The 22725-nt window shown below is 40.0% G+C and overlaps 1 protein-coding gene across 1 annotated transcript in view; it reads right to left on the bottom strand.

The window, feature by feature from the left end:
- Positions 1–4608: 4608 nt before the first annotated feature.
- ABCA6 (ATP binding cassette subfamily A member 6) overlaps positions 4609–22725 on the bottom strand; it is a 52783-nt gene continuing 34666 nt past the window's right edge. Inside the window, exons 26-39 of the mRNA XM_014461032.2 lie at positions 18790–18909; positions 17195–17272; positions 15355–15446; positions 14495–14618; positions 13526–13643; positions 12059–12150; positions 11631–11800; positions 10854–10929; positions 10682–10776; positions 8905–9024; positions 8570–8710; positions 6923–7002; positions 5078–5133; positions 4609–4949 (exon numbers count right to left, since the gene is read on the bottom strand). Coding sequence (XP_014316518.1) covers positions 4848–4949; positions 5078–5133; positions 6923–7002; positions 8570–8710; positions 8905–9024; positions 10682–10776; positions 10854–10929; positions 11631–11800; positions 12059–12150; positions 13526–13643; positions 14495–14618; positions 15355–15446; positions 17195–17272; positions 18790–18909 — 1464 coding nt within the window. The 3' untranslated portion in view covers positions 4609–4847. The remainder of the gene's footprint in view (positions 4950–5077; positions 5134–6922; positions 7003–8569; positions 8711–8904; positions 9025–10681; positions 10777–10853; positions 10930–11630; positions 11801–12058; positions 12151–13525; positions 13644–14494; positions 14619–15354; positions 15447–17194; positions 17273–18789; positions 18910–22725) is intronic.

Here is a 22725-nt window from a genome sequence, read left to right as displayed (position 1 = left end):
CCCCAGTAGGAGATGTACAGAAGGCAGCCCGTCAATGATTCTCTCTCATCATTGATGTTTCTCTCTCTCTCTCCCTCTCCCTTCCTTTCTGAAATCAATACAAATATATTAAAAATAATAATGTTACCATATGATTTCACTTATATGTGGAATCTGATGAACGAAATAGACTGATGAACAAGATAGGTCCAGAGCCATAGATACATGGAACAGACTGATAGATCTCAGAGGGGAGGGGGATGTGAGGGACTGGAAGAGATTAGTCAAAGAACATATATGCATAGCCCATGGTTATAGACAATAATGTGGTGAAAGCTGGGGGAGTAGGTGGCTGGTGGAGGGGGTAACAGGGATGGTGGGAGACATCTGTAACTGTCAACAATAAAAGAAATAATTACATGTTACTGCCTCCTCACATCTAGTTTTTCTGAGAATGCTTACATATCATTGAACCCCATTAATTTCAACTACTGTCTTTCTCCCATTAGGCTATTTCAGGATGTTCTCTTTAACCGCAAGTGTATGAAATGTAGTGACAATGTGCTCAGGTGTAGCTTTTGTTTTTGTCTTTTCCCCTTTGTCCTGCATGGCACTTTGTGGTCACTTGTAAACCAAGAACTTGTGTCTTAATTTTTTTTCTAAGTTCTGGGAAATTTTCAGCTAATACTTTGGTCAAATGTTACCTTCATTTTTTTTTCTTTTTAGTCTTTCTATTCTTTTTCCCTGGAAGTTAATTAGGTATTTACCATCTATAGTCCTTGTATTATCTTTTGCCTATATACCATCTTAAAACTGGAAAGCTGTCCATGTGCACACCACATGGAAACAATCCTTCTAACATGTAATGTTGATGATGTCTCTCATAGCTACCTCCACAGTTTTCTGGTTTCTCTGCAGAAAAATACAAGACTTTTGACCATCTGATCCCTGCTTCTCTGTCCAGAATTCCCTTGCCTGAGCCTTTCCTCCAACTCCAGCCGCACTTAGACATATATATTTTTATTATTATTTTTAATATATTTTTATTGATTTCAGAGGGGGAGAGATAGAAATATCAATGATGAGAGAGACTCATTGATTGGCTGCCTTCTGCACACCCCACACTAGGGATTGTGCCCTGACTGGGAATTGAACCATGACTTCCTGGTTCATAGGTCACCTGCTCAACCCCTGAGCCACGCCAGCAGGGCATGATCACTCATTTTAAATGAATGCACCTCTCATTTACCTCTATTTGCTCTCCTGGAATGAACCCCTCCTCTCCACTGGCCTTCTCATGACTCTATCTGCCTAATTTGTACTTGTCCTGCAGGTCTTGGCTATGACCTCGTCTCCCCAATGAGCCTTCCGGGCCTGCCTTCCTCATGGGTTGGACGCCTTCCAGGGTCTCCTGTAGCACACCAAGGTCACTGCTGTTGTAGTATGTACCTCACCCCATTTTAACTAATGATCATCTCTCCCCCACTATGGACTGGAAACTGCTGAGGGGCCGCTACAGAATCTTCATTGTTATAGCGTCACAGAGTCTGGGACATAAAAGTTGCACAATTGAATGTGAGACAGGGAAGCAAAATAAACCAAAAACAAAACAACAGAAAAAAACAAAAACAAAACAACAGAAAAAAACAAAAACAAAACAAAAAACAAAAGAAAACCCCCACTATCATTTACTGTTTTTGGAAGCCTGGTTTTGAAAGAAAGATCTTGGTTGGGTAGTAGCCAAAAGAGTTGTTCTGATCAAGGGTAGATTTTTTAAAAAAATGTATTTTTTAGAAGGAAAAGGGAAATAGCAACAACAACAGAAAAAAACCCAGAAGAAATTAAGTAACAGATGGAACATTACTTTTTTTTTTGGGGGGGGGAGAAGGGAGTGGATCAGAACCAATACGAGAGGTCAGCCTGAAAAAGGAGAAGGAGAGGTTCTTCGTCAGAAGAAAAAAGGGAGGTGAAAGGGAGAACTGAGAGAATTTTTAAATATGACAAAGTGAAGATTTCACCCCTGAGTATTATGCTCAGTGAAATGTCAGAGGAAGACAAATACCATATGATTTCACTTTTATGTGGAATCTAAAGAACAAAATAAGCGAACAAAACTGAAACACTTATAGACACAGAGAGCAGACTGATGGTTGCCAGAGAGGAGGGGGCTTGGGGGACTGGGTGAACGAGGTGAAGGGATTGAGAAGTACAGATTGGCAGTTACAAAAAACACAGGGCTGTCAAGTACAGCACAGGCACTACAGTCAATAATATTTTAATAACTGTGTATGGTGTCAGGTAGATACTGGAAATATCGAGGGGAAAACTTTGTAAAGTATAGGATTGTCTAACCACCACGTTGCACACTTGAAACCAATACAAAATAATATTGGATGTAAACCGTAATTGGAAAAATAGCAGAGCTTTCCATAAATATAAAGATTTATGGGAAGTTAACATCTATGCTACACCAAGAGTGGCTTTCCCGCTATCATAAAATAAACCAATTAATAATTGTACTTTTAAAAAATGTATTTCACCCCTGAGAGTTGAGACATTTTTCTGTGAAGTAGGAAGCAAATTCCAAGAACAGACCAACAGATGTGCCTGGCAACTGAGGACAGTGTTGGGAGTCTTGAGATAGCCGTCAGGGGAAAGTCTGCCTTAGACACATGAGGACTCTCAACTCCTGCCGACAGCCCTACCTAGGAAGGTAGTTCTGCTTAAAACAAAAGGAAAATTTGTGACGTTCTCCTCTGCACGAATGGCTCACAATAACATCAACTTTATAACAAAAATGACATTGAAGAAAACGATGTTAATGGAGGACCATGAAAAGCAGGGGATTGGTGAGGCAGCCCACAGTGGTCAGCCTTGTCTAGATGGCTATAAAGGAAAAGAGAGAACAAAACCAGCACATGGTCTGTCTATGGTAGAGTTAAAGGTGGTGTAACTCTCTTTTTTCTTTTTCTTCTTTTGTTTTACTCTGACCTCCTCTTTTGTATCTATTCATCTGCTCTTAGGACATAATCCTAATAAAAACCCAAGTTAATTAATAGCTTCAAAAACAACCATATTATGATAGTTTTAGCAAACTATGCCCGGTTTAATAGTTTAAGACAGTCATAATATATCTGGCATTGGTTATTCAGTACCTTGTAAACATATTTCTATAACAGTTAATAAAGTTATAACTTATACAGCATACTAGCAAAGATTTCATTATATTGTTATGTAAAATGGTTGTTATGTGTTGTGATGTTATATATTTGAGCAAGACAGGAGAATTTATTGCTTGAAGTTTAGAAATAATTTACTTAAATTCAATTCTCACTATAATTTACTTTCATTTAAGGCTCCTAAATAAACTATAGATCATTTATAATAGATTTGGAAATATAAGGCTCCAATATAATTATGATATATGTAAAATATACAGATAAAGTATTTCTCTTAATAGCTTATAAAATGTATAAGAAAAAGATTAAAGCACAAAAATAAATGAACAAATACAAATAATTAACACAAAATAAAATGCAAACATGTGAAACTTCAACCTCACTATAAGTTAAAAAGTAAATTAAAACAGTTTCCATGTTATGTCAGCAAATATGCATATATCCCTAATTAGGAAACTATATGTACTATAATGATTTCAAGTATATAAAGAATAGATTAAAGAAGAGCTGAGTGTTTTTTTTTTGGTATGGAGAAATTGTAGTGATTTTCTTATTCAATTTCTATACTTTACCCCATTATAAAAATTTTCTTCGGTGGACATAATTTTTTGAAAGTTATATAACATACTAGAGGCCTGATGCACGAAAATCGTGCAAGAGTAGGCCTTCCTTCCCCTGACTGTCAGCACCAGCTTCCCTCTGGCACCCAGAACCTAGGCTTCACTCCGGCTGCCGCAGGCACCTGGGACCCGGGCTGCCCTCACAGCCCTGGCTTCGTCTGAAAGGTCGTCCAGAAAGACGTCTGGTCTAATTAGCATATTATGCTTTTATTATTATAGATTACCAAAAAAAGCAGCAAGAATACTGCTTGGTGTTCAAAAAATTATCTGGTAATATTCAAAATAAAACTGCTATTGCTTAAGGGTGAAAATAGAATATGTAAGGCCGACACAAATTTTTTTTAATTGGGAGTACAACAGATGTGTGTGTGTGTGTGTGTGTGTGTGTGTGTGTGATGTACATACACTTATATAGGATAAAAATCATTTTAAAATAACAGTAAATACAGAAAAAACTGCTCATGAAGTGAAGAGGGAAATCAGCACTCACAGAATCATAACACACTCAACAATTTCAAAATCCGAAATGCTGCGGTGATTCCCATTGTTTTCAAAAGGTTTGTTTGAACTGCTTTTCCAATGCAGGTGCTTGTTCCTTTGTGAGCTAAGGGGCTCCTAACCCTGTGGATTTCAAAACAATTTCTGAAAAGGTTTCAGAGGAAGGTTCTTGGGTCGTCCGTGGGTATTAAAGCAAACTCAGAACCCGGATGTATCATAACCTGGTGTGCAGCAATCACGGCGCCTCTAGCTGTGGATTACATTCCTCACATAGTTCAGCAAGCTAATTGTTTAGTGAATGTCATATTTCAAAAAAGTCACGCTTCAAAAAATTCCAAGTTTGTAGTTTTATTTATTCAAAACCCAGTGCTTGGTTCTTCAGATAACTTCATTAACACTTTCTATTGTCCCTAAATTTGAGGGGAAGAATAATTTTACAATGTATTCATTTATTAACTAAATGTACAAAATGTACCCAATATCGATGCTGACAATTTTTTAAAATTATACAAAATGCAAATTATTACATAGAACATAAGCTTATAGGACATCAGCAAGGAATGACTGGGTTTCATGGGTCGTCTGAATGAGAGAGGAGTTTCCATCTCATGGTTGTATCAACCTCTTCGTCAAAATTTCCCACCGTCTGCTCCTTAGAAAGCTCTACCAATACCTAAATAAGAAACAAACAAGAAGAAAAAAGAATTATTGAGTCGTTGACTGTCTTACACACAGGAACAATGTGTGTTACTGTCACGTGCAATTTACAAAGACCACGCAAAATCGTGAAAGTTGGCTCACCTTTTCCAACGTGCACTGAGAGAGGCTGTATTCCTCCAGGTTAAAATTATGTTTCACTGGGGGGAAAAAAGACTAGTAGTAGATGCTTATAATTTATTACCAATAATTTTTTTTAAATCATATGAAATAAAAATGCAAACCATCCATATAAATGGACTGTAGAGCTGAACAAACAAATGCTTGGTGAGATAAAGAAATAATGAAAAGTCAGAATATAAACACACATTGAATAAATCCTGATATTAGCATTTTCTCATATTACACATTGGTCACACATTGGTGTTTATTACTTAGTTGATGTGTTCTGGGAGATACATAGGTTCCTGGAGGGACTTCATAATTGACTGATAGACTCTTACACATGGGGAAGATTTCAATCCCATTCCAGTCCCTTTAAGAGGACCCACTACTTCGGTGGAACTGTGTGCTTCAGCCAGTTCATATGCTGCACCAGCTCTCCGCTGGGCATCCCCACCAGGAAATCTGCATGAGAGTGGTCACCAATTTATATATTCATGTGTTCACAGTTCGCCATTTATACATTGAGAACCTTCCATGAGTGGGAGCCACCCTTAGGTGGCAGGGATAGAGCTGTAAATGAAATAGGTAAAACAAAAACCCCTGCCTTTGTGTAGTATGCATTCTATTGGGAGGAATATGGGCATTAGGTAAGTAAGCAATATATAATAAACATATTAATTTACATAAGTATAATAAAGTAAATGGTAGCTACTATCGAGAAAAAATAAACCAAGTGCAAGAAATAGGAAGTGGAGGGCACTCTTTTTATAGATAGCTAGGAAGGGCCACAAAAACAAGATCATAACTGAGCAGGAACCTGAAAGAAGTGAGGAAGCAGCTTGGAAATTTAGGAAGTAGAATTCCAGAAAGAAGGATTAGCAAGTGCAGAGCCCTAAGGCAGGAAGTCAGGGTGTCTAGAGTGAGAGGAGGAGCAAACCAGAGGTTCATATTATGTCAAGCACTGTTGGTGAGCCAGGCACTGTTCTAGGCTCTTCATAAATGAGCTCATTTAATCCTCCCAACAACCCTGCCATGTGGCACTGATGCTATAGAGATGAGCCATCCAGATGCGAGGGGATTAAGCATCTTTGTCCAGTGTCTCCTAGCTCATAAGCAGCAGTGCTGGGATGGGGACCCGGAGAGCCTGGTGCTGGAGTTGGAGCTCTTTGCTACTATGCTGTGCTCGGAAATTCCACCATGATGGTTTGTTTTGGAGAACAACCCAGTGAAAAGTGGAAAAATGATGACAAAGACAGAAAAGGGACGATTTCAAGTGGCGAGAGAGTCATGCACAATGCAGGGCACAGCCTGAGCTGGAGACACAGGCTGTTCATGCATCTTTAAGGCAGAACACAGCACAGACACAGGGAAGTTTCCTGCTGCCTTTATTTTATGAGTGAAATAAAAAGCAAGGAATCAACTGTGGGAGAAGAGCAGGAAGGAGACAGATATGCAAGGGGAGGGGGAAAGAAGTAAGAATTCAGGACACTTGGTATGAATGGATTGTGTACACGTAAGCAAAGCAGACTGGACTAAAGGGCTTTCTGAGTTTAATGGTATGAATTCACATTAAAACCAACCAAGCGCAATTGTGTGTTTTCTGCAGTTTCCATCTGCACTGGAAATTAACCTCTTTCCAGAAGCTTGGGTGAACCAGAACTGGGGTTAAATCCTGACCATTATGTACCATTAGGATTCTTAAGATCATACATACCCTACAGGATCTGTTCTTTAAAACGTATTACACAATTATCTCCTATTAAATTACTATCCAAGCCTGAATTAATTCTTCAAAAGTTTTCTTGTAAAAATGGTCACTCTTACCTGCCTCTAATTTGTAAAAGGCCTGAGATAGAGGGTGAACATCTGCCACGGGCAGTTTATAGGCCAAGAAGGTGGAATACCTGGAAATAGGAAAATGTCATATTTGACCTTGAGTTTTAAGGAGAAAAAAAGACCATCAAAATAAATATTGATATTATCAGCAATTTCCTTTTTGAAATAAAAACAATGCAAATCAGACCTGGCCAGCTGGCTCGGTAAATTAGAATGTCATCCTGTGCACCAAAAGGTTTCAGGTTCAATTTCCAGTCAGTTCACATTACCTAGGCTGGGGGTTCAATCCCTGGTTGGGGCACTTCCAGAAGGTAACCAATGGATGTTTTTCTCTCACACTGATGTTTCTCTCTCTCCCCCTCTCCCTTTTTCTCTCTAAAAATCAGTAAACATATCCTTAGGTAAATATTAAAAAAGTAATAATGTAAATTAATATAGTTCACATATGAAGTAAATCATCTAATTTACCAATGGACATTTCTTAAAATGACTTTGGTAGTTGGCTGTAGGAGATAATTCTCCTAGAAAGAATCCAGCATAATTATACTTATTCTCAGTTCACACAAACCTTTTTCTTGTTGAACATAGCTATTCTGAACTAATCCCTTTGGTAAATTCAAATTAGGCTGGAATTAATCTCACTCAATATTCCATCCTTGTCACCAGAAAGCTAAGAGAGATATGAGGTTGAGAAAGAGGGACATAATAGTGGGTGGGGTTCAAAAGGTTTTAACTAAAAAAACGTCCCTGACCTCTGAGGAAAGAAGAGCCAGGACTGATGTTTGGCATCTTGCTTCCACCTGCTACTTCTGGCTGTGTGACCTCGTGCCCCGTTCTCAGCTCCTTCCTAAACAGAAGTCTGGTGCTCCCAGGTAGCTCCAAAGCTGCCCAGACTTCCAGGACTGGCCCTCTTCATCCCAGATGCTGCCCTTCCAGCCTTACCCTTCGTGATCTTCCCATCTACACCAGAACTTCTCAGGTTTGTGACACCAAAGGTCTAGGAATAGGACTATTACATGCCCTGCCATAGACCTCAGATAGTGCCATTATATTTATACTGTGCTAAAATGGAAATAGCAGTTATGTTCTGCTTCTCTGGGGTGATTATCTCTCCAAAAAATTTCAAATTCAGTTCCTGCTCCATCTCCTTGCCCCCCTCCCCACCAATAACACACACACACCTATTCTCCATTTTGTGTCATGAAAACTTCATTAATGGACAACTCTTTGATTATCTCAGTTGTTATGTTTCCTATGAAGGGAACTTACCCTAAACAGTTACATCTTTTAAATTATAAATATTAATTGGAGGCCCAAGGAGGATGCCATGGGCCTGACTGTGGCCCTGTGTGGGTTTTAATAATCAGAAACCCCCCCAATTTTTCCAAGTCTTCTGCCAGAGCTGGGGATCAGCCATGGATGGCAGCGGAGACCCATGAAGGGTGTCCCGGGTGTCCCCAGGCTTCCCTGGGGGATACAGCTATCCCAAATCTCATAATCTGTAAGACTCAACAAGTCCGTTTTTGAGGCCCCAACTTTCATTATGAAGTCACCCTGACATTCTCTCAGAGCAGAAAAGGAACCATCGAATGGGTAAAGACAACAGGTTTCTCCATAATCAGAAGCTCCATTCACCTTTCCTGCAGGGCAGCCTGTGGGAAAAGCTTCAGAATCTCAGTGTGGACCAAAGTCACTTGAGAAGCTTCCTGTACTTTTAGTTCTAGAATGTAATCCTTGCCAAGTTTGTTTTTCAGGTGTTGGATGGAGCCAATGCATCTATGGACAAGAAAGAAAACATGTTGGAATGAATATCGGCTCTGAAATTTTTTACATTATTTCTAAATTTCAAATATAAGGGAAAGGGCATCACTGAGGGAGCTGAAAAGAAGAACTCCATCTGGTGATTGTCTCCTTTTCATAGGGAATCTCATTTTTGGGGGGTCAAGTGAAGACTATGGAAAGACACCCACCTCAGCCTTCCAGACACCATGATGGCGATGCGGTCACAAAGGGTCTCGGCCTCCACCAGGTTTTGGGTGGTCAGGAGGGCCCCCTTCTCTGTGTTTTTAATGGTTGACTGAATCATGTGCCTGAAGTAAACCATAAAAATCAACACCATTAAAAAAAAGAGCATGAGGTGGCGGGGGGGGGGGGATGAGATAAAGGGGAAATTTTATAGGCAAAATATAGTTTATGAATCATATTTAGATCCTAATTTAAAAAAGAGAGAAATGTGACTACTGATTAGGTTTTTATAGTATAAAGAAGGTTTTAAAATATTTTTATTATTAAATTATTTATTACCATTTAGGAGTGATTCTGGTTAAGTTAAAGAAAAATTCCAGCTGAGCTGGCATGGCTCAGTGGTTGAGCGTTGACTTATGAACCAGGAGGTCACAGTTCAATTCCCAGTCAGGGAACATGTCTGGGTTGTGGGCTCGATCCCCAGTAGGGGGAATGCAGAAGGCAACTGATCAATGATTCTCTCTCATCATTGATGTCTCTCTCTCTCCCCCTCTCCCTTCCTCTCTGTAATCAATAAAACTATATTAAAAAGAAAACCTCTATATCTTTTGTAGAAGCTAACTGAAATATTTATCAATAAAGGACCTGCTGCCTAATATTTGCTTCAAAATAACTGGGGAGTGGGGAAATGAAGTGGGTGGAGGTATAGATGGAGAAATATTGACCTTGTGTGGATAACTGTTGAAACTGGGTGATGGGTAAAATGTGTTCATAAATGATTCTCTTTACATTTGTATAACATGTCCATAACAAAGTTCTTTTTAGAGATCGGACAGTCACAAATATGAAACTGAATTGGAAAATTTGTTTAAATATATATTTTATTGATTTTTTACAGAGAGGAAGGGAGATGGATAGAGAGTTAGAAACATCGATGAGAAAGAAACATCGATTAGCTGCTTCCTGCACACTCCCCACTGGGGATGTGCCTGCAACCAAGGTACATGCCCTTGACCGGAATCGAATCTGGGACCCTTGAGTCAGCAGGCTGACGCTCTATCCAGTGAGCCAAACCGGTTAGGGATGAATTGGAAAATTTTATTAGTCCAAACGGAAAGTCTCAGATAGGAAACTAAAAAGAATTTAAAAACTAAGAAAAGTTATATAAACAAACTTGACAGATTAGGTAACAGGGTGGGGGGAGGAAATGGGGAAATTATGTCACTAACTTAATAGTTTCTAAGGAAAGAGTTATAGACATCTCAATAAGTAAAAGACAAAATCAAAATACAAATTGCAATACCTAAAACTCTAACGAAGTCCTTAGAGTGCTTTTGTTTTTGCTGTTCTTAAAAAATGTGAATACCACATGAATACGCTACATTAGCGCATCTAGAAGGGTTGGGCAGAGGGGTAAGAGATCAACCAAATGACTTGTATGCATGCATATAAGCATAACCAATGGACACAGACACTAGGGGGGTGAGGGCATGTGCTGTGAGAGGGGGTGGGAGAGGCTGGGGGCGGGTGTCAATAGGGGAAAAAGGAGACATATGTTCTACTATGTGTAATACTTTAAACAAAAATAAAAAAATAAAAAAATGTGAATACCACATGAATACGCTACATTAGCAAATCTATTTGTTCAATATTTGTTTTCCTAATAATATGGAGTATCTTCACTGAACTGGGAACCCGTGGATTTGCTTTTCTACGACCAGTTTAAGAATGCAACGTACACATGAGGTTTCTATTGCTGGCTTTGAGGGGGACAGTTCTCACCACATCTGCTGCTGTCCTGTAGGATCCATGCCTGTAGATGGTTCATCCAGGATCAGGATGGGCGAATTTCCCAGGATGCTCAGCACGAAACACAACTGAAATGCAGAGAAACACCTCTATCTGCTGCCAGCACCACATCCGCCCTCGGGATAGCAGCACACACCACACATACCTTTCTGGTGGCTCCTGGCGTTAATTTCTGCACCGGGACATTCAGCTCTTGGTGCAGTTTGAAGGCATCCACCAATCTGATGGGAAACAGGAAGAGAATGGGGAAAAGGTCATCACAGGGAAGAGGAACAGCCTTCAGGGGAAGCTGGGTGCTATTATTCTCAAAACTCTTTAACTCTAGTGACCAAGGGAAAGGACAGTTTATTTCAGAAAGGGAAAGATTTTTCATCTCGTAAACAGGTTTTAAGAGTAGCTAGAATTCTGTTAGGAACGGAAATGGATGGTCATTCATTCACTTGTCAAAAACAACCTTTGTTGTCTGGCTGGAATGGCTCAGTGGGTGAGCGTCGGCCTATGAACCAGGAGGTCATGGTTCCATTCCTGGTCAGGGCACATGCCCGGGATTGTGGGCTCGATCCCCAGTGTGGGGCGTGCAGGAGGCAGCTGATCGATGATTCTCTCTCATCATTGATGTTTCTATCTCCCTCTCCCTCTCCCTTCCTCTCTCTCTAAGTAAATAAAAACGTATCTTGAAAAAAAAAAAAAAGAAAGTACTGGTGCTGCCAATTCAGCATCAGAGTACAGAGGAAAAGAGTACTTTTAAAAAAAACAAAAACAGAAAAAATAAAAACACAGCCCTTGCCTGACATCCCTGCTCTACCACCGACACCCTCTGAGAAGGGGAGATGTCTTTTCTACTCTCCACTCTTCATTAGTGGATTCATCATCAATGGACAGCCTCCCTGCCTCCTGACACAAGGGGATCGCATGACTGTACCGTGTGATGGCGACTGCGGCGTCCGCTTTCCTCAGCCCTTTCACCGCAGCGAACAGGTCCAGGTGCACCCTCACCGTCAGGTTGGGCCACAGCGCGTTCTCCTGAGGGCAGTACCCCAGGAACTTGACCGAACCATCTCCCCAAACTGAATTCCATCCTTTCAGTTCCACCTATGAAAGTAAACTGGTCTTAGAAATACGTGCAGCCTTTTCTCCAATCACATAATCACTCAAGAAACTGACATGTAGCTAATAAATGTCTACATTTTTTTGAGCATCGAAGAAATCTTTCTAGAAATCACTTTCTAGATTTATGATCAAAAACTTTTTTAATGACTCAAAGCATAGCCATACAAAGCTATGGTCTATATTTATTGTGAGATTTCTATTCTTGGAATGGATAGTGTTTCTTCATTTTTTTTTAACTACCTCTCCAGCCGTTGGCTTTGTGACCCCAGATATCATTCTCAGAGATGAACTTTTACCAGCACCACTGGGTCCCAGCAATCCCAGTACTTCACCTGAAAGAGGATCATTGATTATTGGAAGTGAAATAATCAGAACATTAACAGGACATAAACCAGAAATAATCAGAAAATAAACATAAAACTGTTTCTCCAATAACCTTCTTTAATAACCCCTCAGTGCCATTTTGAAATTTATAACATATATGTAATCCATGTCACCAAAACACGCTCTTCAACTCCTATAATTATATAATGTATTCATGAGAAGCTTATGAATTTGCTGTCAATACCACTGTTCTTTTTTAAAAACTTTTTTAGTGAAAAATGTGCCCAGATTGTTTCCTAGAACAGGTGGCTCATGTGCTGAGTAGATGGGTTAGTGGTGCCTAAACTTGGGAATTCAGGGACATTTTCTCCACCCCAAATTCCACCGCCTGTGTTCAAGCCATCTTTCATTGGAACTGATACGAAAGGCTCTTAATCTGTCCACGACACAAATATATGAGCAAACAATTGCGTGGGGTTTTTTGTTTGTTTGTTTTTCAAAACACAAATAATTGTGACAAACGCTGGCTGAAAACCCGCCCGTAGCATTCCAATAACTTGATGTAAAACCCGAATTCTGTGCCAGATCTCACAAAGCTTCACCTCATCTGGCCCCGCCCGCCTCTTTGATTTCACCCCTTCCATCTGCAGATGCAGCCACTGGCCTCTTTGTGTGTGTCTCCACCACGCCAATGGCATCCCCACGCCTGAGCCCCTGCCCCCGCTGTTGCCTGGGTGCCCTTCTCTCTTCGTGCTTACACAGCTGGCACCTTCTCATCACCCAGGTGGTGGCTTAAATGTGCCTGTTCAAGGAAGGTCCTTCCAAACCCTAAGTGAAGGCCACACATATCATTCCACATATTTGCATGTTCCACACAGAACTTGTCTATGTGACCTTTGACATTTTTCTTAATAGGTTATTTTTTCAAAATATGTTCAAAACATGTTTTGAAAAACAAAGAGAGTACTGGTGCTGCCAATTTAGCAACGGAGTACAGAGAAAAAGAGGGCTTTTAAAAAACAAAACGGGGGAAAAAAACCCCCAGCCCTTAGGATATATAATGCATGAGGTCAGGAACTTGCCAATTTCCTTCATAATTATATTTTCAGAGCTTAAAACAGTTCCTGGAACACTCAAAAAATAGATCATGTCCCCAAAAATGTATACACACACTTTGAATAATTATGAAGGCAGTGCTTATTAAAATACATTTCATTTAAAAAATTGAGCCATCTGCTGTTACAATGTTTATACATTTTTTGGAGATGCCCTATATATGTTAAATGAAAGAATGCTTCAGCAGGTACAGTGGTGTCTACAACACAGATGTTCACTGGGTATTTCTAAAAATGATGGTGAATAAAAAAAGGAGTTCTTCCAAACCTTTTTTAACACAGAAGGAGATATTTCTTGTGACTACCTTCTTCTTCTTCTTTGAAAAGCAATTTTTCTTCGGGCCGGCATATTCTTTGTGTAGACAGCTAGCAATGATGACGGGTTGCTGGAATAGATGATCATGTGATTTTCCTCTGAACCTTCAGAGACTCTGTGCTCCCATGTTCTCTCTAATGGAGCCCTTCACGCCTTATGCCATGAACCAAATTAGATGCTGAGTTGAGGGTGGTCCTACTGCTTGTTTCAAATGCAACATGCAGCCCGACTGGCGTGGCTCAGTGGTTAAGCATCAACCTATGAACCAGGCGGTCACGGTTTGATTCCCAGTCAGGGCACATGCACAGGTTGTGGGCTCCATCCCCACTGGGGCACATGCAGGAGGCAGCCAGGCAATGATTCTCTCTCATCACTGATGTTTCTATCTCTCCCTCCCTCTCCCTTCCTCTCTGACATCAATACAAATATTAAAAAAAACAAAACACAAAACCCAAACAAATGCAACATGCACTCATTAACGTTTCGTGCTTCTGAATGGGCTGAGAAAAGCAGCATCATATTTCATGGAAGCTGGCTCACTGCCTTCCCAGAACAGAAGTGCCTGACCTCATGGGAATATCATGGCATCTAAGTCAAAGAAATGAATGACGCTTAAAATTTCAATCTCTCTGTAGGATTCTAGAACAAATGTCACTCAGGTAAATTCCTCAACTCGTGAAGTTTTTGGTTCTGAAAATGATCAAAGTCCATTTTTATCAAAAGAAGAATAGAGCCACTTGCTTTGTACATTTCTTGGAGCTTCCAGGACACCCCCAAGAAGTGGGAGTGCTGAGAACGGTTAAGAATCATGAAAATGCACCCAACGCTCAACTTTCAAAGTGAAAACCGGCACATCAACCTCTACTGTGGATAGTTTTTGGATAGTGCCATTAACATGCCCTCTGTCCCGTGTTTTTCTACCTCCTCTATGCTGGAAGTGGTCATCAGGGCCGTTGCTGTTCTCGTTCTTTCTGCTTGAACATCTTCGTCTTCATCGATAGGTTCCTCTGGATTTGGCCGGGCCTCTCTTCTTTGGGGGGAAATTCTGTGACAAAGGGAAATGTATATGCCCTGTGATTTTTCCATTTGTCAAAGATGGATCGCGAATCAGCCCCCCGGTGATATGACCACTGCCCCTTTCTTTCAATAAACTGGTGATGACCATGGCCCTGTGCATACTGCCTCTGCTTTTGCCCAAAATCCCCAACCTGGTAACGAGAAACCCTTTGTCCGTGTGGCTCCCATTCTTTCAGTTAGCATCATTGACCCTTTCTAATTTGTTGACAAGGACCCGTGCTTCTTTAAAAATGTCATCTACATTTTCTCTGTTTACTCTGAGCCCATCTAATCAGCCCAACATTTGCCTTAGCATCTCTTATTGTTCACCCTTTTCGGAGTTCCCTCCACCCCACAAACACCCCCCCCCCCGCCCCCGCCATACACACACACATTTGTAAAGCACGTGGAACTATGTTGCTCAACCAGTTCCATCCCATCTCCTCTGTTCAAGGATGTGTACCCATCTTGGACAGCAGAATGGCATATTTGAGGACTCATTAAATTTTTGAGGGACTGGAAGCGCCCTCAGCTGGTTAGTGTCAGAATTCCGCCTGGGAGCCCCATTTCCTGGCGGTAAGCCAGCAATCTGCTGATCGTGGTGAAAATCAGCATGCTGTCTACATTGCAAAGATAAACCTGTAACAACAGGCCAACAAACAGTGCAGCCACTATCTAGGAATATTAAAATACGACATCAAGCATGAAAGGAAGCTTTCCTCCACCTGAAAACAGGATCCTTTCGCATTACTGTCTGCCCACACTTCATTTCCATGCATCTTAGAACAAAAGCCAACAGCAAAGCCTGAAAGTAAGGCTAGGAGCAAAAACAAACAAACAAAAACGGTTATATTTAGGTATTTTGTTCACAAATATGGTTTAAACATTTGAATTAAGTCAGTGACCTTTGGTCTTCAGGTAAAAGAGATGTGAATCATCTTACACACCGGGAAGAAATCCAACTACACAATGACAAACCAGCGTAGTGGAACCTGACTCTTCTTCTCACAACCCACACCCAGTCTGCCAGCAAATGCTACCTGTTTTACCTTCAAAATTATCCAGAACCCTACTACTACTACTACTACTACTACTACTACTACTACTACTACCACTACTACTTCTTCTTATTCTTATTCTTATTCTTATTCTTATTCTTATTCTTATTCTTTTTAAAAGGAACCCTGGAGGTGTGGCTCAGTTGGATGTAGTGTCATCCCATACACCAGAAGTTGGCGGGTTTGATTCCAGGTCAGGGCATATACCCAGGTTTTGGCTTCCATCCTTGGTAAGGGCATGTGCCAGAGGCATCGACTGCTGTGTCTCTCTCACATGGATGTTTCTCTCTCTCTCTCAAATCAATTAAAAAAAATATTACAATACCTTTCTACCTGGTCAATTTAAAAAAATACTACAATACCTTTCTATCTGGTCTCCCTCTTCTCCCCTTGCTCCAAACATCTATTCTCAACACAGCCACTAGAGCTACTCTTTTGAAACATGTCCTTTGCTTAAAACCTTCCAGTGACTCCTCAGTTACTCAAACAAAGTCAAAGTCCTTATGGTGACCGAGAACACTGTGTAACCTCTTCAATCCACCTGCACGTGTCCCTATGGCTTCTGTGACCTTCTCTCGTACAACTCTCCTCTTAGGTCACTCTGCCCCAACCACATTGGCCTCCTGCCTGAAGCTCAAACAAGCCAGGTGACCCTTGCCCCTCTACTGGAATGCTCTTCCCCAAGCTATCTCTACAGCTTGCTCCCTGCCTCCCTCAGATGATTATCTGTCAGCCAGGCCTTTCCTGACCACCTATCTGACATGGTATATATTATCTATTTTGTTTATTATCTGTCTCCTTTCACCAACAAATAAACTCCATGAGGGCAGGGACTTATGTCTACATTTGCTTCTATGCCTAGAAAACTACTGATGCATTATATTCAAAGACAGTGCCTTTCTTCAGTCTAAATCAGGGGTGGGCAAATTTTTTGACTCGAGGGCCACAATGGGTTCTTAAACTGGACCGGAGGGCCGGAACAAAAGCATGGATGGAGTGTTTGTGTGAACTAATATAAAATCAAAGTAAACATCATTACATAAAAGGGTACGGTCTTTTTTTTTTTTTTTTAGTTTTATTCATTTCAAACGGGCCGGATCCGGCCCGCGGGCCGTAGTTTGCCCACGACTGGTCTAAATACATCAACATAATCATTATTTCCCTTTCATTTTTATTAAACTTTTGTTTTTTTTTATCTCGAATTCAAAGGGCTTCAGTTATATTCCATCTGTATTTTTAACAAGCTCTCTCAAATTTGGAGGGGGCAGTATACAGGATAAATAAACATGGAAAATTAATTTTGTATTAAATTCAGGATGTATACTATCCATTCATGCATATAAAAAATAACTCTAGGGCTTAGAATCATGTTGGAATGTAATTACTTATTCTGAGACTATAATTGAAAACATCTTTGAAGTTGGCACAGTTTAGGCAAGATTAAGTAGTTGTTATAGTAAACAATAACTATAAAAAAATAAGTGTTGAGTTGGAAAAACCTTCTTACTATTAGGCACACTAGAAAATCAGTTCCACTCAGGTCATAAAACAGGTTTTCATTTTGTCTTTCGTGCTCGTAGACTCTCTGTAAAGCAAAAACAAACACACCCACAAAAAATGCTAAATGAAAATTCATCAGCTTTACAGTTTCTATTTAAGTAATAAGGAATTTCACATTTTGAATGTTTTTCTTAAGCTTGAGACCCTTATATGCATGGGTGATAAGCAATTCCCTGCAGAGACGTGAGGGGACCCCTACTCAACTCTGAATCTCTCTCAATGAGCAGGTATAACCTATGTTGTCTTCTCCAATTCCTCTTTTTTCTTCAATATTTTGGCTTAATGTTTGCTGAAAGCATAACAGAGAGAGATGCCTTCATCCCGATACATTCTAGGGGTCAACAATATTTGTCCTAAAGAGCCATCACCAGCCTTTTCAGGGTCCCTTTTCAGGGAAACAGTGGTGACTGTTTCCACTTCCTATTTAGTCCTATTGTGTTATTCTTTCTTCATCAATCAATGCACTCAAAAAGTAATTCATGACACCTAAATAATGTGTCACATGTCTAGATCAATGTATTTCACTTTGCAGGTCTACTTCTATTTTAGGAAAAAAAATGCTTTAAACAGAGGAATACATTTTCCATGGAGAATCCCAGGCATTGCTCAGCCAATGGAAAAGAGTTCTTACAGGCTCCCAAGAACACAAGCCTGGGGAAGCCCTCGCTACCTTGTTCAGAGCTGCTTCATTCAGGATGAGGCCGGGCCCCCGAAATTATGTTCCTGACTGAGCTCTTCTGCTCACCTTATTGTACATTTCTTTCCATTTGAATCTCATTTAGTTTATTTGATGATTTCTGGTCTTTTCTGCTTTGATGCCTTTGCTTCCCGCTACAGAACATGCTTATTACCTCCCACCCCACTCTCCCTCTAATTAATTCATATTCTTTAGGACCGAGTTTAAACATTGCTTCCCCTTAGAAGAATTCTCTGACTCTCCAGAGCACTTTGGCTGTGCTTACAGCTCTGCCCTTCTCCTTTGCAACCTTGGAGTCCATTTCATTGACTACCTTGAGGTTGGCCTTTGACTCCACTAAGCTCTGTCAAAGGAAGGACTGTGTTATCTTGTCCATCAGATGTCCCCAATGACTAGCACAGTGCCTGACACAGAATAGTGTTTAATATACATTTTGAATGAATGAGTGATATCGCCCATGAGTGTATTCCTCACAATGGATAATGAATACCCATTGAATGAGGCAACGTTTTTCAATCTGGAGTTTGTTTTGAATAAGTGTATGTTTTGCAAAGTGCATATGGCAAAGCTTTAACAGCTTTATTGAGGTTACATTTTCATGCCCTAAAATCCACCCACTTTAAGTGTGCAATTCAAGGATTTTTAGTAACTGTACTGAGTTGTGAGAGCAATGCCACAATTTAAGAACATTTCCATCATATACATTTGCTGTCACTCCCCATTGCCACACCCTACCCTCTAGCCCCAGAAAACTGGTAGCCTACTTTCATCTTTATAGATTTGGGCAAAGCATTTTAATAGGTTGCATATTCAAAATTAGTGACACAGTTTATAATATAACTTACATCTATCATAAAAAAAAGAAATCCATTCAAGGCGAATGAGGGAACAAACACCATGATCCAAAGCGAGGCAGATGACATGGAGTGACTTATTATAACCAAGTCGATCAAGCTGGATGAGGTCTACAAGACAAGTTGAAATATATTACATGTCAGACATACTCAGTCCATTGATATTTGAGAAAACATTTAAGATGTAGATATTCTTATCCTACATATCAGAATTTTCCTATATGCAGACACAACCCTTTCAGAAGGAAGAGGGAAAGGATATGCTTTTATTAATGGGAATATATATGACCTTATGAAAAATCCATATTGCCTCTCACTTAGACTGAAATTTTCAAATTGTCATATACCTTCTCCATTAATTCACCATTCCAAGTAAATGATGTTTTGGAGATTGTGCATTATGATTGCAAAATACTCATTTTCTTTTAGATTACTGGTAAATGTTGGGGTGGAGATTAAAAATAATATTTTGTTTTTGTTTTAAGGATCAGTTTATCAGTCAATAAGTATGTTTTAAACACTTTATTAAACCCTTGCTGGGTCTTATTAATGTATTAATTATAATAAAACTGGTAAGAATCATAACTACTCAATTCATTGAATATTACACAAATGACCAGGCATTAAGAACTAAGCATATACTATTTGCTTTAATCCTCACAATGACTCTACCATGTATTCTTCTTATCCTTCCCCTTTTATATATGGGAAATCTAGGGTCCAGAGACATTAAATAACATCCTCAAGATGACACATTTAGTGAGGGATGAAGCTGGAATTCAAAACTCTGGGTGGGTGCAATGATTGCTAAGTCTTTATGTCAGAAAATTATACTGACATAGGTTGCATATTCAAAATTATAACAAGACATCCTATATAATAAAAGAGTAATATGCAAATTGACCCTAACAGCAGAACGACCAGGAACAACTGGTCACTATGATGTGTACTGACCACCAGGGGGCAGACGCTCAATGCAGGAGCTGGCCCCTGGTGGCCAGTACGCTCCCACAGGTGGAGCTCCGCTCAGTAACAAGCCGGGCTGATGACTATGAGCGCCACAGTGGTGGCAGGAGCCCCTCCTGCCTCCTTGGCAATGCTAAGAATGTCCAACTGACAGCTTATAGGCCTGCTCCTAAGCCGTCAGTTGGACAACCCCCAAGGGCTCCCGGGCTGCCAGAGGGATGTCTGACTGCCAGGTTAGACCCAATCCCCTGGGGAGCAGACCTAAGCCAGCTGGTGGACATCCCCTGAGGTGTCCCAGGCTGCAAGAAGGCGCAGGCCGGGCTGAGGGACTCCCCTGAGTGCACGAATTTTTGTGCACCGGGCCTCTAGTTGTTATATAAAAGGGAATGTTATCTTTGCTACTAAGTAAATTTAAAGTTTTGGGGAAATGTGTAATCTACCTTATCAAAAACAATTGGGGAAAAAACCCAAAAACTTAAAATCAAGTATTGAGTAAGAAGGGCACAATAAGTATTTTGGATAGCCAACCCAAAAGACTTCTCTCATTTTACAACCGCTGTGATCTCCTTGCAGGTATTGCACAACTGTCCATGTTTACACATTTCTTTTAGTTTCCATGACATCACACTTCTCTATTTTTTCTCCTAGCTCCTTATTTTTGATAACTATGAGTCCTTTAGTCCACTTAGCTGACTCTGCTTATTCTATGAGGACTCCAAGTTTCTGCTTTTGTGACCTGTTCTTTTCTTCCTTTCTCACCCACTGGAACAAGAGAAGATGCCAAAATGCATCAAAGGAAATGGCCCAGTGTGCTAAGATCTGCTACTCCACTTCCACCATTGGGCTGAAATATGGGTGACAGGGTGTTTCCTCCTCCTTCGACAAGGGCCTAAGGTACCCATGCAGTGCCATACCCTTTGGGGTACAGGAGTGCATTGTATTCTAGAAACTAACTGTTGACTGTGGCTTCACTCAGTGATGGGGAGACATTGCCTATACCGTCCTTCCAAGTAAATCCAAGGTCACTAAAGGACAACTGCACTGCCCATCAGCATTCCCGTAATAAAAAATTACCTCAGCCCTAAGACTGGCATGGTTTAAACTTATATTCACTGTGTGATGAAAGATCAATTATCACAGTAATTAGCCTCAATACCGATTTTGAATGAAATTCTAAGTTCTTTGTAGCAGACATAAAGTTACTGTAAACTGCATGATGTTTCTGTGAAGATGTATTTTAGCTTACTAAAATCAAGATGTTGATCAACACAAACTTGACATCAGTATTGTCCACAATGTTACTAGCTCATATTTTTTTGACTTGAAGAATGACATAAGGTCTGAGATCTCAGGTTTCTTCATGAGTCTATCACTATTTTTTGTGTGACCTTAAACAAGTTGCTTAATTATTTTCATTCTAAAAATATGAGGGGAATTAAATTAGATAATCTTGAATTTTTTCAAACCTGACATCTCAATATTCCATTAACAAGTAGCTTCTTTTAAACAGTATAAAAATAAAATAGACAAGTGTACTAAAATAGATAAATATGAAAAAGAAAAAATCAGAAATTATGTAATTTTTTTACATTTTGAACAAAAATCCTTGTTTTAAAAAGTTGACTTTGCCTCTGCAATACTGCCTTATTTTAATATATAATAATTCAAAACTAGTTGGCAGCAAAGGAAAAAATGGTATTCAATCATATATAGATATAATTCTATTTGAAAAATAGTGTTTCAGAGTCTCATGTTCAACTCTCTGCTGTGGTCCTTTATTTGCTATAGTTTGTTCCCATCACAGTGAGAACATCTTAATCCACAAACATTTGTCTACAAACCTAATAGAAAAGGTGTTCTGCATTATCATGACTTTCCCTAGAAACAACGTCAGATTTCTTCATTTGTGCATTTAGGCACTTGCAGCTGGGGAATTATGCAAGAGGAACTCATTACGTGAGAATGCAGAACCTATTTTGCCTTCTACCAGGTATTGAAAGAACTTTGCCTCGTTAGACTTTTGCCCCTGATTATATATATCAAATATTAGGCAAAATGGTCTCTACTCTATAAGACAAGAAATGAAAGCTATTGTTCTGAAAGATCATGGTGTTTCAAGTTCTGAAAGAATGCCTTTTCTGAAAAAATTCCATCCACATTTTTGTCCAACCCAAAACATCACTATGGAGCCTGCATCCGTGAGAAGAGGTCCCACTGAAGGCTGAAGGATAAGGGGTGGAGGTATGGTTCGCCTGTTGATGCAAGTGCTCCCCTACCTGAGATATTGTCAAATCTATACAAACCAGGATGAATTGTGAGTATAAGGTAAACCAGGGGCTGATTTTTCACTTGACACAAAGCAAAAAATACATTCACATAGACTTGTATTAGTCCCAGTCTGGAATGGCTTCTATTTAAGAAGAACCAACACAAGAATGGGAAAGACAAAGAAAAAGGAACAATGACTGGAGGCTGCCGATTGCTTAGGACTGAAGGACAATAAGTGTAAAGAGTGTCTATGCGGGAACTCACTAGGAGATTTCGAGCCTCAGTTAGGCTGGCAGTAACAGACATGTCAACAGTCATATTGGCCAATAACCCTGACATTGCTGGGACATCAGCTCTGAAAAAGACTTTCATTCAGAGTTGAAATGTCTAGAAAACACAAAGTATGAACACAGATTCTTCGTTAACCTTTGCTGGACATATACAAGAGCGCTGACGGAAAAGAAATCAACTATTAGACCCTCTTCTGCTAACATCTGTGCTGCCTACACAACACCTGGGTTTACATTGGACAAAGGCAGTGAATCTGTTGACTGAACAAAACGCCCCCATGGGAAGTATGAAAGCAACAACATTTGGTGCATCAGATCCTCATGACTGCCTCAAAGCCAGTCTTCTGAGTGAGGTATCTCTATACAACTTTCTGTAACTTCTGAGCTTGTATTGATTTGTCCT

Source organism: Myotis lucifugus, unplaced genomic scaffold (assembly GCF_000147115.1).
Source record: "Myotis lucifugus unplaced genomic scaffold, Myoluc2.0 scaffold_146, whole genome shotgun sequence".
NCBI classification, from domain to species: domain Eukaryota; kingdom Metazoa; phylum Chordata; class Mammalia; order Chiroptera; family Vespertilionidae; genus Myotis; species Myotis lucifugus.
Note: the sequence above shows the minus strand (reverse complement) of the source record. Positions and strands in the feature narration are given on the sequence as shown.